Source organism: Typopeltis vanoorti, chromosome 10 (genome assembly GCF_054136105.1).
Source record: "Typopeltis vanoorti isolate ZY-2024b chromosome 10, IOZ_Tvanoo_1.0, whole genome shotgun sequence".
NCBI lineage: Eukaryota > Metazoa > Arthropoda > Arachnida > Uropygi > Thelyphonidae > Typopeltis > Typopeltis vanoorti.
In genome coordinates, this window is record NC_143558.1 from 48,880,366 (window position 1) to 48,897,833 (window position 17,468).

General features: G+C 35.0%; 1 protein-coding gene across 1 annotated transcript in view; it reads left to right on the forward strand.

Moving 5' to 3' along the window:
* The window catches only part of LOC150102406 (uncharacterized), a 357,402-nt gene that overhangs the window by 142,592 nt on the left and 197,342 nt on the right, over nucleotides 1-17,468 (forward strand). Inside the window, exon 10 of the mRNA XM_090399570.1 lies at nucleotides 4,047-4,108. Coding sequence (XP_090255696.1) covers nucleotides 4,047-4,108 — 62 coding nt within the window. The remainder of the gene's footprint in view (nucleotides 1-4,046; nucleotides 4,109-17,468) is intronic.

Genomic DNA, 17,468 nt, shown 5'->3' on the forward strand with positions numbered 1-17,468 from the left:
ATAACTCACTCACTCACTCATACAGTGAAATTGGTAAGTGAATATGGGATTTAGAGTATATGATTAATGGAGAAATTTTGAAGGAGGTTGAAGTGATCTGGGAGTGGTCAACAGACTCTAATCCTTTCCTTTAGTGTTATACGGTGATCAACATTCATTTTAGACAAATTATGGACTCTGCAACCATGTATAAATAATTATTTTAATTTACCGACATTTTGACCTTCATATTAAAGTCTTCATCTGGCATATGCACACACATACAGAGATGAGCTAAATTACATTTCACACGGAATGCTAAAGAGACAATGATTTGATCAACAGTTATTCTATTGGCCTGATCTCTAGTGAAAATAAAATAAATTTTAAATAAATAAATGAAATAAAATAAATAAATCAAAGCTATATTCTGTTTAAGACCACACCAGAGAAACATTCCTTCATATAGATAGTTTTATTACAGTAAAAATGATTATTATTATTATGTAACACCTCTAGAGAGTCCAAAGACTCATCGAGGGAAGGCATCTACTCTACAACTCTCCGTCTCCCCCACTCGCAACTACCATCATCTACCACCACCACCACACTAGTATTTTCACAGACAATCACAAACATCCATGCTCATGGCAGGATTCGAACCCACAGCCTTTTGGCTGGAGAGCTAGATATGCTAACCACTCGGCCAACCAGTCCATCATGATGTCCTAATTTAACATGACAATTGTTATATGAGAATTAAGATCCTGGATTACTTATGGTCCTATTTATAATTAACTCTTAGGGAGAAAGGTTAAATGGGTAGAATATGTGCCTTCCATATTCTTGGGATTTTTAGACCATCATTATTGTTAAGATTAGAGTGGTTGATAAGAATCTCACAGGCCTCCTTAAATTTATGTTCATATCAAGTTTTGATGTGATGTAAACAACAGGTGCTTTTCCAGTCAATTCTATGTAAAGTGTTCAGGGCATCAATTTCTTAAAGACTCCTCCACTTATCAGATCGTAGATCCTTTTGGGATCTTATAAAATCCCAAAAAGCAAAAAATGTGTAAATTATTAAAAAAAAAAAAAAAAAAAAGAGTAAAAATAAAGTTATATCTTGCCTAATAAAATTACCACGAAACTTAAACCTTATCATGTCAAACCTTCCCAGATATATGGGGTTCCTAAAATTCACAAACCCACTACCTCCCTTTGTCCAGTAGTAAATAGCATAGACAGTTTCACCTACAAATTGGCTAAACATTTATTCAAATCACTTTCCTCCCTTACAGGCAACTCTCCCTCATCTATTAAAAATTCTCTGCACTTTAAAACATTAATAGAAAATTTAACTCCGACAAATTCTGACATTATGGTCCATTTTGATATTGCCTCACTTTCAACTAACGTGTCTTTGACAGAGACTCTTGACCTTATTAAGCCACATACCCCCTGACATAATTGAATTATTCAGATTTACCATATATTCAGGTTATTTCCTATGGAAAGGAAAAAATATACAAACAGCTAGATGGGACTGCTATGGGTTCCTCTCTAAACAAACTTCTGTATGGAACATTTTGAAAATCAATAATTTGGCTGTGTTATGTTGATGGTGTGTTTGCTGTTTGGCCTCATGGTCCAAACATATTAGATATATTATTAGCATATCTTAATGGCCAACATCCTAAAATAAACTTCATTATAGAAAAAAGAAAGTAATAATAGTCTCCCCTTTTTTAGATACACTATTGACATGGCACCTCCTAATAGCTCATTATTCATCTGCAGAAATCCCACTCATACTGTAAGCATTTACATAAACAATCAAATCACTACCCTTCCCAACAGTATGGCATCTCAAAACTCTTGCTCACCGAGCCAGGGCTATATGTTCAAATCACACAGCCCTTGAAACTAAGTTCAGGGACCTTTGCAATACACCTTTTTAAGCCAATGACTACAGCCCATATAAAAATGGATAAAATATTACATGCACATCCCATCACTCCTACACCCAATAAACAGGATCACAGCAAAACCATTCCCATCCAATATGTTAAGAAAAAAAAATAGACAAAGTTATCTGCAAATATGATCTCCATACTACTTTCAATCACTAAGATTGGAGGTAGACAGATATTTGCAATAAGATACGCAGATGACAAGGCATTACTATCAAATACTGAAACAGGACTACAACATCTGTTGAACAGATTACTGGAATCCTGTATCAATTATGGAATGAAAATTAACATCAGAAAAACAAAGGTAATGAAAATAACAAGGAAAGAGGCAAATATGGATATCAAAATAAATGGGAAAAATTGAATCAAGTAAAGACATTTAAATATCTAGGAAGTGCTATTAGCAGTGATGGAAGATGGAAAAGTGACATAAAAGCAAGAATAGCAATGGGAAGAGATGCCTTCAATAGAAAATGGAATTTATTCAGAAGTAAAATAGAGAGAAACCTAAAGAAAAGACTAATAAAATGTTATGTGTGGAGTGTTGCCCTCTATGCATCTGAAACTTGGACATTGAAGAAAGAAGAAATTAAGATTTTGGAAAGCTTTGAGATGTGGATTTGGAGAAGGATGGAAAAAATCAAATGGACAGATAAAATAACTAATGAAGAGGTCTTAAAAAAGAGTAGAAGAAGAAAGAAGTCTGTTAAGGAGGATAAAAAGAAGCAAGTGAAACTGGATCAGACATATTCTGAGAGAGAGAGAGAGAATGGAATCATCAGAGATGCCATCGAAGGAAAAATAGATGGAAAAAGACCCAGAGGAAGAGTAAGGAAAACCATGCTAGATGACATGCTGAATGGAGACAGGTACACAACCTTGAAAGAGAAGGCTCGGAACAGAAGAGAGTGGAAGGAAAGTTTCTGCTACTAAAAGAAGAACCTGCTCAATTGCAGAATACTCAAGAAGAAGACTACTTTCAAACCATTTATTCAGTTAGCTACTTTCATACATTCTCCTAAAGATCGACTACATCCTCTTGAACATCCTGGCATGTATAAAGTTTCTTGTACCTGCAGTTTAGACTGCTTTGGACAGTCTGGTAGATTAGTTAACAAGTATGTATGGCAAGTTGGGATTGGCAGATCATGCTCTGGATACTCCTTCACATAGGATATTGCATAGAAGTCATTACAGGTCTGAGAGATTATTCTTGGAATCAGCATCAGTTAAGAAGCACTCTCCCAACCTCAACAAATATGATTACATTAATTTACCAAAGTTCTGTAAGACTATTATTTTAAGACCTAATAGTCAGATTTCTCTAAATTAACTTTGTAGTTATCCAACCTATAGAAGGTATCCTGTTAGGACATTAGGTAACATTTAGAATTTAAATTGTTTCTACACTTAGTTTAATGCTGTGTGCCTGTTGTAGTTATCATTGTGCTCTGATGATGCTGGGTAGAAAACCAGCAGAATATTTGATTTTAATAAATGTATTTTTTTTCTGTTGTTGGTTATATTGTTAAACATTATTATGAATAACACCTAATGAATGTGACTAGCTGCATCACATGGACCACTACTGCTTATTTGTATACACAAATGATGTAAGGAATGATTTGAAGAGAATTATTTAGTTGTTTGCTGATGATGCAAAATTCAGTAGCATAATAGAGTGATCCAACGCACTTGCAGAATGATTTAAATAGTTTGAAAGTATGGGCAAAAATAATGAGTACTAGTTTAATGTAAAAAAAATGTCAGATTATGCATTTTAGGATAAATAGATCTCAAGCTGTGCACCACATTGATTGAACTGTACACCATGAACTTTGAGGCTATAGATTTTGTCTGTGAATGAGTTCAAGGAAATTTATGATAGATATGTGTGGATAGTTTGAGTCTTCCACAATGAGTCTTCAGATTCTATAGAAGAAACCATTAGTATTAATAATTATAAAACAATTGTTTTCTTGTATCTAATTCCATTTTTAAAATTGAATCAAGAAAAGCATTTATCACTGCTTCTTATTAGATTAATTTATCATTTATAAATTATTTTATCTTTTTTGTTTTTTTTTTTAGCTGTATATCATTTTGATATATCAGTAGTCAGTGTGGATACTCTTCAAGCTATATATGAAGTGGTAAGTTGTAGTTTCATCATATCAGCTATATGTATTCTTTAAGAATATAGCATAATTTCTTTAACTTACATTCTGTGGGTATAACTGATCACTGTCTTAATATGCTGTTGATCCATAACTTTAGCTTAATTAAGCTTCTGGAAAATAAGATTTCAGTATGCTATTATGGAAAGGTGGCTAAAAACAAATTTTCAATATGACTTAATTTATTTTTATTATTTATTTAATATTTTTACATAATAGGCCAAATTTCCTCAACCAGCATACTATAACTTAATGACACTAATCAAACATTTGATTTATTTATAGATGTCTTTCGTGATTGTATCATGAATTTTAATTTTGGTATATTTTCACCAGCCTCGATGACTTGAGTTGTTTACATACTCACTATCCTATCAACAGGGTGCAGGTTCAGGTCTTGTTGTGGACATGGATGTTTGTGATTGTCTTTAGGTGGGAAATGTATTTCATTGCCTGTGTGAGACCAGCACCTTACTTATTGGAGGCCTGAAGTGGCTTGAAAAAGTTCCATGCTTGGCCTATTATGTAAAAATATTAAATAAATAATAAAAATAAATAAATGAACCATTAGCTTACCGATAGTACTTAACGTACTATTGGTTTACAAGCTTTGGTGATCGAGAGAAGTATTTTCATTAAGCTAATAGTTGTTCTGGATGTAAAGGAAATGGATCCATGTAGACACTCTGACATTTATGGATTTTGCAGAGTAATTTGATAAATACTACATGACAAGTTGGGCATTTAAAGATATATGAAGATATACAGTGAACTTGTGACTTCATTACGAAAGTAGCTATATAGCAAGCACTGAATATTAGTACAGTGGCTATCTGCTTAATGCTATACCACTAACCAAGATCCACATTACCATGATTATTTTCTTTTGGAATTAAAACCAAATCGTGATCAAATCCACTTGACTGATTTTTCCAAGCATGCCCCCCCCACCATTGAAATGCATGCACTTCATACTTCTTGGGAGGTATAGCACTGAATCCAGTAGATGTCATACATCTACTGGATTCAGTGCTATTTGTTTAATACATATAAAATAAGTATTAAACAAATGTGCACTATTTTTTCATGCTCACCAAATTTTGATAGTTTTATGCATTTATGTACTTGGAGATTTGATTTCATTTCTGTTAAAAAATAAAAAAAAGAGGTGCAATTAAACATTTTAAGGTCATGTGTTATACATGACGTTTTGTCAAGAGCTTGCACTTGTAGAATACATAAATCCCATCATTTGGTCATCTGTGCATAACAATACCATGAATAATGACTGCTGCTTGGAAAGAAATTGCTGAAAAGGTTTGCTGACAGGTATTAAAAAAAAAAAAGTTACAAATCTGTTAGCAGAAATGATTGTGAGAAAATAAAACATTTTGTGGTCATGTGTCATGCATGATACCTTTCAGCAGAGAGAGAGATTATATTCAGAGTGCAAATAGGTGTGTGTTTGGGATGTCAGAATATTTGAATTACTAAAACTCACTTTTATTCTTTAAAGTGAGTTTTAGTAATTCAATATAATTTTTTGAATCGGTGAACTGTTTCCCAAATTATGATAACCTCACAAAAAAAAGGTGAATGAATCTGTTTCAAACAAAACCAAAACTAGGGTATCTAAAAAGTTTATGGATTTGAATATAAAGCTTCATTGGCTGAGCTGAAAGAGGTGTGCATGCCACCTTGTCAAAGGCTAATGTAACATGCTAATTTAATATGTCATGACCAACTGAAAAAGACAGTGTTTGTTGCAAGAAAGTTTTCCTGACTTTCTCTGACCCCCCCCCCCCCCCAAGTGACTACCAAAATAATTGAAGCACTTATGAAACCAACTCTCTTATGGGGAATGATCCTCACCTGAAGGAATGATGTCTCACTGAAGGTGCAACACTGATAAAGTTAACTTTGGTTCCATGGATGGTGTTGTGTTTTAGAACAGTTCTAAAATTTTTATTATAATGTTCAAGTTTTTTTTTATTAAAATGTAAGGATAATTATACTTGTTAATGATTAATAAATAAAGTTATACTTTATTAATTTATTATTTATTTATGAATAAATAGTTATACTTATTAATTTATTTATTAATAAATAAATAGTTATACTTGTTAATTAAGGGATAGTTATACTATTTAAGAAAGTTTACAAAGAAAGGTGTAAACCATCTAAATTTTTGTTACTTTTTTTTAAAAATCAAAATATAATTTAGTTGTTTCTTTTAAAACAACTTTTTTTTCTAAAAAAAAAAAAAAAGGAATGGTTCATTTCTATGCTGTATATTGTAACAGCCATGTCACGCAACATTTAGATAATAGTATAGAAAATCGGCATTGCTTGCCGATCATGAAATTTGCTTCCCTCTAAGTTTTATGCAGTTCCAGTTAATCACAGTAAGCAGAGACCTGGTGAGCAGGAATCAGCATCGAAGAAACAAAGCATAATTATCTACTAGATAGAATATCAGAGGGTGGTGTATGGTATAGTGGAAAATTGAATCAAGGTGAATGAGGGTGACTAGTGGAGTGCCCCAGGACTCTGTACTAGGACCACAGCTCTTTAATTTGTACATTAATGATATAGCAGAAGATTTGAGAGGAGAATATTCAGTTCACTGATGATGCAAAATTGGATTGGGCAGTAGTTGATAAAGGTGATGTAGATATCTTACAGGTTGATTTAAATAAATTGGCACTCTGGGCAAAGGACGATGGTTGTTAATTCACTGTTATCAAATGTAAGGTAATGAGGGCATTTTGGGATTTAAAGATTACATGTTATTATGTAATCTAGGTTAGGAATAAGAAAAGTCTCATTGACTATGTTATTGTTGATAGTGATGTTTTCTCCCTGGTGCAGGACACCAGAGTGTACAGAGGATTTGAAATTGGAAGTGATCACTATTTAGTCTTGAGCAGGATAAAATTGAATTTAATATTGAAAAGAATAACATGTAAGAAAGTTTTAAAGCGAATAAAAGTTGAGCAGCTCTCAGATGTGAAATGTAGACTAAAATACACAAAGATTATTGAAAAGAAAATGAAAGAGTTTGAGAACAGGAATCAAGCCTTGGAGATTCAGTGGCAAACTCTGAAGAAAACATTGATTGATTCTACCAGAGAGGCATGTGGTGAGGTTGTGTGCAAGGATAAAAAATCAGAACTCCCTGGTGGACACAGGAAGTTAAAGAGGCAGTGAAGGAAAAGAAGAAAGCATATCAAAAGTTCCTGGAAAATAAGTCAGCTTTTACTCTTACAGAATACAGAGACAAATGTAAGAAAGCTAAACAGTGTGTAAAACTAGCTAAACAAAAGTCATGAGAGGATTTTGGCAAGAATATAGAAAATAAATATCAAGAAGGTGGCAAAATATTCTGGAGGTTGTTGAAGAAGCTTAGGAATGGAGGAAAGAATGCTGTAAAAGGAGTTAGAGATGATAAAGGTGACATGAAAACAGGAGAAAAAGATATCCTTGAAGTATGAAGTAATTACTTTGAAAAACTGCTAAATGAAACAAGCAGTGATGACAGCACAGTGGTAAAAAACACTGACCAGGCATGCAGTCAGGAATATATATCCATACTTGAAGTAGAAAAAGCCATCAAAGGCTTGAAATGTGGAAAGGCAGCAGGAGTAGATGATATTCGACCAGAAATGCTGAAGTATGGTGGTATAAAAGTCTTACAGTGGCTGCACTGCATAGTTCAGAAAGCCTGGACAGAGGGACGAAGTAGAGCTCTCATAGTACCCATATATAAAAAGGGAAATAAAACTGAATGTGAGAATTACAGAGGTATTTCCCTACTGAGTGTTCCTGGCAAGATCTATGCAAGTATACTTGAGAAACGGTTGAGAAGAATTGTGGAAGAAAAGCTTGGTGAAGAACAAGCTGGATTCAGGCCAAATAGAGGCCGTCAGGATCAGATCTTCACTTTACGACAAATAGTCGAGAAAACCTGGGAATATAACAAAGATCTGTATTTAAGTTTTGTCGATTTGGAAAAGGCATATGACAAGGTGCCAAGAGAGAAGCTATTCAATACGCTGCAGTTATATGGTGTCAATGGGGCATTATATCAAGCAGTACTTAGTCTTTATTTGAGTTGTAAGTCAGCAGTTAGAATTGAAGGAAGTACAGGAAGATGGTTTAATGTTAAATCTGGTGTGAGACAAGGATGTACATTATCCCCTCTGTTATTCATTATCTATATGGATCACATTATGAAGGAAAGTGGTATTAAACCTGATATCAAAATTGGAGATGTTAATGTCAGCTCTTTGCTTTATGCGGATGATGTTATACTTCTAAATAAATCCGCTACAAGTCTGCAAGATTCTCTGACTAAATTGAATAGCTGTTGTAATAGATATGGTATGAATGTCAGCAATAAAAAGACAAAGACAATGAAAATAGGCAGAATCATTGAAAATGTCAACTGTGTTGTGAATGGAGAACCTGTGGAACAAGTAAAACATTTCAGCACTTAGGCACGATTTTTACTGAAGATGGTAAATTAAATATAGAAATAGACAACAGAATCAGCAAAGCTGGTATGGTGGGAAGTCAATTGAATAAATTCATATGGAATAAGAGAGAAATTAGTCGGAACACTAAATTAGCTGTTTACCAGACAGTGTTCAAACCAATTTTAACTTATGGATCTGAGAGCTGGGTCAGAAGTAAAACACTTGACCAAAGACTAGAGACCGCAGATATGAGAGTCCTGAGAAAGATTTGAGGCGTGAACAGATGGCATCAATGGCAATATCATATTAAAAACGAGGATATTAGGAAAGAACTTGACATTGTCAGCATCCAGGAATGTGTTAGCAGAACTAATCTCAGGTGGTATGGTCACCTATACAGAATGGGCGAGGAAAGATTAGCAAAACAAGTGTTCTCTGCCAGGTTGGCAGGAAAACGACCCAGAGGAAGACCAAGATATAGGTGGATTGATACGGTACAAAGTGCCTTAGATGATAGAAATATAAGATCTGATAATGTTGGAGTCTTGACAAGTAACAGACTGATTTGGAGGAAAATTGTAGATAGGAAGTTAATAATGATGTAATTTTTTTATGTAATACTGTCATATCCTGTACACCCCTTGAGGGTACATGGCTGGAATTTGATGATGATGATGATGTTATTATGTGTCATCCAGTCATTTTCGACTCATAGTGATCTTGTGAACAAAGACTCTCCATCCCAATCAGCCTCTTGTCCTTTCTTTCATAAATTCAAATTGGAATTAGTAAGTTCTTTTATGTTGTCCATCTAATTCTTTTGTGATCTTCCTCTTCTTCTCATGTCCTCAATCTTCCCCAACATAACTGTCTTTTCCAATTATTCATCAGCTCACATAATATGTCTAAAGTACATAAACTTTTGTTTAGTGATCATCACCTTCAAGGAGCATTCTGTCTTTATACTTCTAAAACTTTCTTATTGGTCATTTTTGCAGTCCACGGGATTCTTAATAGTCTCCTTCACACCCATAATTCAAATGAATCGGTTTGCTTTTTGTATTTCTTCTTTCACATCTATACATCACTACTGGAAATACCATTGCTTTGACAATTCTAACTTTTTTTGACCTTACTCACACCTTTGTCTTTCATAATTTTTGTCAGGTTTGACATAGCTTTTTTTTCCCCATGACTATCCTTCTTTTAATATCTTCACATTTACCATGATTTCTGATTGTGAATTGAAAGTAAATCATAACTTTCAATGATTTATATTTTATTTCTCTCTATTATAAATTCATTTAAATTGCTACAAGCCATCACTTTTGTTTTACTGATGTTTAAAGTAAGTCTGGCTTTGTTACTTTCCCTCTTAACCAATAGAATCAACTTCTCCAGATCTTCCTTAGTGTCTGCTATGAGGGTTGTATCATCTACATATCTTAAATTATTTATTTTTTGGCCACCAATCTTAATTGATTGGTTAAAGATTACATACTTCATTTCATACTGATGGTACTAGTTTACAGGAAACTGATAAGGCTAGGGACCTGGGGGTGATGGTGGATAGAGATTTGAAATCCCGAGGGCATATTGCAAGAGCTGGCAAAATAGCTCAGAGGATTACTTGGGTGTTGAATACATTGACAAGTAAAGATAGAGTGATTATTATCGCTCTTGCCAATCTCTAATCCAATGCACTAGTCTAATATCCAACCCATCTACTTTAGTTTGACTATCAACTTGGTATTAGTAGTATACCTAGATTTTGCAAAGGCAAAATCTAAGTATACTACTGCGTATCCATCTCTCTCTTGTCCAATGCATTTGTTACCTTATTCTAATAAGTAAGTAGATTAAAACATGATCTCCCTTTAGCAAATCTACGCTGTCCATCAAAGATAATAGATAATACCATCGCTGTCAAACCAAATCTGGATCCTGATTCTCACAAGCCTCTCCTTAACCACAACACCTGACACACAGATTGGCCTATAATGTGATGTTTGAGTTCATTTTAGAAATTATGGACTCTACAACTGTGTTATAAATAACTCTTTTAATTTCCCGACATTTTGATCTTCATATTAAGATCATCATCTGGAGCATATACAAATATACAGGACAAGCTGAGTTACATTACACACAGTAAACTAAAGAAACAATGATTCGATGACCGGTTATTCTACTGGCATGATCTCTTGTGAAAAAAAAAAAAAATACAAATTAATTATTTAGAAACTACATCAAGCTAAATTCTATTTAAGATAACATGAGCAAACATTCTTTCTTATAGATTTTTTTTTTCTTATAGATAGTTTTGAGCTCTTGTAGATAGTTTTGTTAATAGTGTTTTGGCTGTAACCATTTTTTAGAAAAGTATTACTGATAACTTGAAATTCGTCTTTCAGTGCATTTAAAGTTATTTTAAGTTATCAGCAATACTTTTCTAAAAAAATGGTTACAGCCAAAACACTATTAACAAAATTCTCTACAAGACCTGAATAAAAAACAAAGATAAACCAGACTACAATAAAACTATAACCATTCCTTACATTAAAGGGACATCAGATAAAATAAACAAAATACTACAAAAATGCAACCTCAAAGCCACCTTTAAACCTCCTGCAAAATTAAAGAGCTTACTCAACTCATCCAAAGACACACTCCCTCTGCTGGTCGACCCTGGAGTGTAGCATATTTATTGCACCTGTAATATACCATATATAGGAGAAACAGAACTCACAGTTCCTATGAGACAAAAAGAACATAAACGACATATTAAATATAATAACTGTGGTGAAGCTGGCCTTTCTGATCATGCTCTTTAACACCTTACATAGAATTGACTGGAAAAGCACCAGTTGTTTACATCGCACCAAAACATGGTATGAATGCAAATTTAAGGAAGCATGTGAGTTTATTATCAACCACCCCAATATGAACAATAATGATGGTCTAAAAATCCCAGGCATATGGAACGCACATATTCGACCCACGGAACCTTCCTCTCTACGAGTTAACTATAAACAGGACTGTAGATAATCCAGGATCCTAAATCAAAAATAACAATTGTAATGCTAAAAATAGGACATCATTGTTACTGAAAAAAAAATATCTATAAGAAAGAATGTTTGCTCATGTTATCTTAAATAGAATTTAGCTTGATGTAGTTTCTAAATAATTAATTTGTATTTTTTTTTCTTTTTTCACTAGAGATCATGCCAGTAGAATAACCAGTCATCAAATCATTGTTTCTTTAGCTTACTGTGTGTAATGAAACTCAGCTTGTCCTGTATGTTTGTATATGCTCCAGATGATGATCTTAATATGAAGATCGAGACGTCGAGAAATTAAAAGAGTTATTTATAACACAGTTGTAGAGTCCATGATTTCTAAGATGAATGCTGATCACCATGCAACACTAAAAGAAAGGATGATGCTTGAGTTCTGTCACCTCCATTATGAAGTGGTGCAATCTTCCATTCCATCCACTCCTTTGGAACTTGACCAGATATAAGATTCTTAATAAATAAATATGACAAATCAGATATCATCTCCCTGGCATTCTTTCAAAATAAGTGGTGATAAATCATCAAGTTACACTACCTTATTAACATCAAGTTTGCTCAGTTCCCCATATACCCGTTGCTCACTTACAGTCAGTCTCTAGTCCTCATCATCCACTACTCTCAAACTCTCCATAATGTCACATTCAGAAGGAGGAAAGAACGTATTAAATATTTCAGCTATATCCTAAGCAGTAGTTATTCTTATACCATTTTCTCCAGTCAATGTCATCTACCACAATCATTCTTTTTATTTTGACTGGCTACATATTGATAGAATCCTAAGTTTTTTTTTCACTTCTTTAGATACTTCTGCTCTTACTGCACTTTTGCTACCCTTACCAACTAGTCATCCTTGTTGCCTGTTCTTTATACTCCTCATGGAATTAATTATTACCACTCATGTTGTTTCCATAATGCTTTTTTTTTTCTGTCTTGCATGCTTAATCTCTTTATTCATCCATTGCACACCTAGCTTATTTATCCTTCTGACCCTTTTAGATATATTTAGACTTATTTCTACTATATAGTTCTTGAATAGCACTCCATCAGCATTGATCGTCTTTCCACTCAACTCCTCATTCCATGTTACAGCTTGCAAACTCCTCCTGAGCTCTTCATGATTACCAGCATTGTAATTCCACATATACTCTCTCCTCACAGAAATCCTCATGTGGCTGACAACCACCTAGGTAATGACTTCATGGTCACTCTCACCAACTGGAAGGAGATTTGATACCTCTTTTATAATATTCTCTAATGAGATGATTAATTCAATACCCTAAATCCTTGTGTGCCCTCTGTTGCATACTGTCTAAGGTAATTATCTCTCGAAAACTGAGAAATTCATTTGTTTTATTTCTGGTTGGTATCTTGTAATCCCAATCTATATTGCAATAATTAAAATCACCCATAATGATTACCCTTTCCCTATTTGCTTGGCTAATTGCTTATACATTTCATGGTCACTACCAGGTCTGTTGCAACATCTAAGTATTTCATCATATTCATCATTATCTTACACCATACCACTTCAAACCATTGCCACTATTTCTGCCTTGCATCTCTACTTGGTATTCACATAACTCTTTTTCTATCAATAGCACTCCACCTCCCTTTTTTTACCCTTTTTCTCTTCATGAAAAATATCATATCCTTCCATCTTTATTCCTATCAGGATGTAATCCTCATCCAATATCTCACTTATTCCAATTTTTGGGTAAACGAACTCATTCAATGCAACCATTTCATTTACCTTGTTTCTGATATTTCTATTATTCATATACAAAGAAAACAGGCCAGTCCAGGATCTATAGTAAGTTTTGCTGATGCCACTTATTAGATGTGACTTCTCCATACCTTCTTTGAGCTATTTCTTTTTCTCCCACCCCTTCCCAGAACCTTCTTGAAATCCAACTGTTCTTCCTACATTCCACGCCATCCCATTCTTTTCTCATGTTGTGTATTCCCTTGTCCACCCTAAGTCTCCTTCTTGTAGAATGGCTTATACGTTGGTTGCACATGATTACTAAATAACTTAAGGAATTCACAACGTAAACTGGAATATAAATTAAAATAAACTTTAATATATATTTCCTATATTTCTGCAACGTCACGTTGCCATCTTCATGGAAATATAAGATTAAGACACGTGCATACAGGCACTAAAACAGCAAAAGAGGTTGAAGCGTGGAAACTACTGTTTTTCCTAAAGTCCTGATGGTGCCCCCCTAGCGGGCTATATTAGGTATTCTTGGCCATTGGGCTGATGTGCTCATGATGTATGTCTCCCAAATTTGGGGCATTCTCATGCATCCAAATTTGTTGAGGTTTGGCATGTTTCTTAGGGCTGAGGCTGATTCTATGAATAGTCTTTCAAATTTATACTTGCTGCGGTGTATTACTGTGGCTTTCTTCCAATGTATTCTGTGGCGTGTATCCAGAGCCTGGTCTTCAAGCCCACTTCCCCTAGACCAACCTAGTATACACCAGGTTGGTCTAGGGGAAGTAGTTGGTCTTTAGTGGAGCAGATAAGGGATGCCAATTTTCTATATGGTCTGTAACAAGCGGTCAGGTCATGTTTTTTCAGGATTTTGGTAATTTTTTCCAAGGTGCTCTGGATATAGGGAATGGTGATGGATTTAGAGTAATCTTTTTTGTGAAGGGAGAGAGGGAGGTTGTGGTTTACTGGTTTTGGTATTTTTTTGGGGGTTGTAGTCATTGGCTGAGAAAGTGTTAAGGATGTGATTTAGTTCATTGGTTAGGGCATTGTCATTTGAACAGATTAGTTTAGCCCTGTTGTATAGCATCTTAATAACTCCAATTGTTGTGGGAAGGGGGATTGTTGGTGAATGTACCTGCCTGTATGGGTGGGTTTTCTATAAACTGAGAAAACCAAGGTTCCATCAGGCTGGCAGGTGACTAGTGTGTCTGGGAAAGGGAGGCTGTTGTTTTCCTCTTTTTTCCAGTGTGAACTTGATTCTGGGGTGTTGATTGTTCACACACCTCGGAAAAAATTGCCAAAATCCTGAAAAAAAACATGACCTGACCTCTTGTTACAGACCATATAGAAAATTGGCATCCCTTATCTGCTCCACTAATGACCAACCACTTCCCATAGACCAACCTGGTGTATACCAGGTCCCTTGCAGCTGCAAGCTGCTCTACTTTGGCCAAACAGGCAGGACAGCGAATATCAGAATTTCTGAACACAAAGACTACATCCGGTTTCACCAGTACAGCCACTCTGCGCTTGCAGACCAGGCTCTGGATACACACCACAGAATACGTTGGAAGAAAGTCGCAGTAATACACTGCAGCAAGTATAAATTTGAAAGACTATTCATAGAATCAGCCTCAGCCTTAAGAAACATGCCAAATCTCATTTATATCAACAAATTTGGGTGCATGAGACTGCCCCAAATTTGGGAGACGTACATCATGAGAACTTCAGCCCAATGGCCAAGAATACCTAATACAGCCCGCTAGGGGGCACCATCAGGGCTTTAGGAAAAACAGTAGTTTCCTCGCTTCGACCTCTTTTGCTGTTTTAGTACCTGCATGCACGTGTTTTAATCTTATGTTCCCATGAAGATGGCAACGTGACCTTGCCGAAATATATATTAAAGTTTATTTTAATTTATATTCCAGTTTACGTTCTGAATTCCTTAAGTTATTTAGTAACCTAAGTCGGGGTGCTTAGGGGTCAAAGCTGTATACTGAGAGGAGACCTCCATATAACCTTTAAAGAAATGCAGATAACCGACCAGGGCTTCTGACCTAATATCCAATCCTCACCTTCTCGTGGTGCACCCTGTTGGGTATCTACTTGGATACTGAATTAACGAGGATGGGCTGGCAATTTGGGATTTAGCCGACCAAATTGTATTCTTATTGGTTAAACCAAAATATAAAATGATCGTACGACATGACAAAATTTTATGCTGGCTGGAGCATCGCCCGGTTAAACAAAGCCCCCGTTGTTTTTGCCAAGGAACCCGGGCGAACAGTGAAAAGTCAGCTACTGGAACGAATCTGAAAACAAACCCCAACTCAACATCACCAGAGTTAAAGATCGGTACTATCAACATAAGAAGCCTGAATGGCAAAGAAATGGAGCTAGCTGAGGAATTAGATACGTACCAGATCGACATAATAGGGGTGACTGAAACAAAAAAAAAGACAAAAACTGGTGAGATCTTTCTGAGCAATAAATACAAAATGTTATATTCAGGCAATGACAATCAAGGAAAAGAAGGAGAGCCATAGTATTCAACACAAAATACGAGGCTAATCTTCTTGAATGGCAGTCAGTCTCAAGTAGAGTAATGTTGGCAAATATCAGAATGGGAAACTGGACAATGAGACTTATTTGTACCTATGGTCGAACAGAAGGTTCTACTAAGGTAGAAGAGGAGGAATTTTTTAGCCTTTAGGAAAAAGCAACTGACACAATGAAAAAGGAAAAGTTGGTCCTTGTTGGGGATCTAAATAGCAGAGTAGGAAATGATTGTGAGACATACAAAAATATTTTGGGAAAATTTGGAGAAAAGAGCAAAGCTAATAATAATGGCAAATATCTGTTGGATTTCTGCTCAGGACATGGACTGGTTATTACTAACACCATGTTCCAACATAAAAATGTGCACAAATTCACATATAGAGAAGAGGCAAGGAATAAGAAAAGTCTCATTGACTCTGTTATTGTTGATAGTGATGTTTTTCTCCCTGGTGCAGGACACCAGAGTGTACAGAGGATTTGAAATTGGAAGTGATCACTATTTAGTCTTGAGCAGGATAAAATTGAATTTCATATTGAAAAGAATAACATGTAAGAAAGTTTTAAAGTGCTAATAAAAGTTGAGCAGCTCTCAGATGTGAACTGTAGACTAAAATAAACAAAGATTATTGAAGAAAAAATGAAAGAGTTTGAGAACAGGAATCAAATCTTGGAGATTCAGTGGCAAACTCTGAAGAAAACATTGATTGATTCTGCCAGAGAGGCATGTGGTGAAGTTGTCTGCATGGATAAAAAAAATCAGAACTCCCTGGTGAACACAGGAAGTTAAAGAGGCAGTGAAGGAAAAGAAGAAAGCATATCAAAAGTTCCTGTCAAATAAGTCAGCTTGTGCTCTTAGAGAATACAGAGACAAATGCAAGAATGCTAAACAGTGTGTAAAACTAGCTAAACAAAAGTCATGGGAGGACTTTGGCAAGAATATAGAAAATAAATATCAAGAAGGCGGCAAAATATTCTGGTGTTTTAAGGATACTTGCGACATAAGACTGAATGATATAATCACGTAATCACAAGAAATTTTCTTGTGATTACGTGATTATATCATTCAGTCTTATGTCGCAAGTATCCTTAAAACAACAAATTCTTATCCTTCACGGGGAAAATGCTACCAAAATAACTGGTAAATTAGGAAAACTTTCAGTTATACAAGGTAGGTTACGAGCAAAGATTAATTTCTTAAAAAAGTGCCGCGACAACAAGATTATTCCCAATTTCGCTAAGATTAAAGAAACAATAAAATCTCCTGGAGCTCATAATATTTACCGGAACACAAGTTTATCTCTAATCCGTAATCAACTTAAAGCTGCTAAACGTGATCTTGCTATTCACAGTCATCAGACTTCTGATTTACGCACCTATATATCCACAAATTTGGATCCACATCTTTCTCACATAGTTCTAAATGTAGCTAAACGTTCTACTCAACGTGCTTATAATAAACTAAGTCAACATCTTAACCGTAAATATGAGGCTCTTTCGTCTAAACA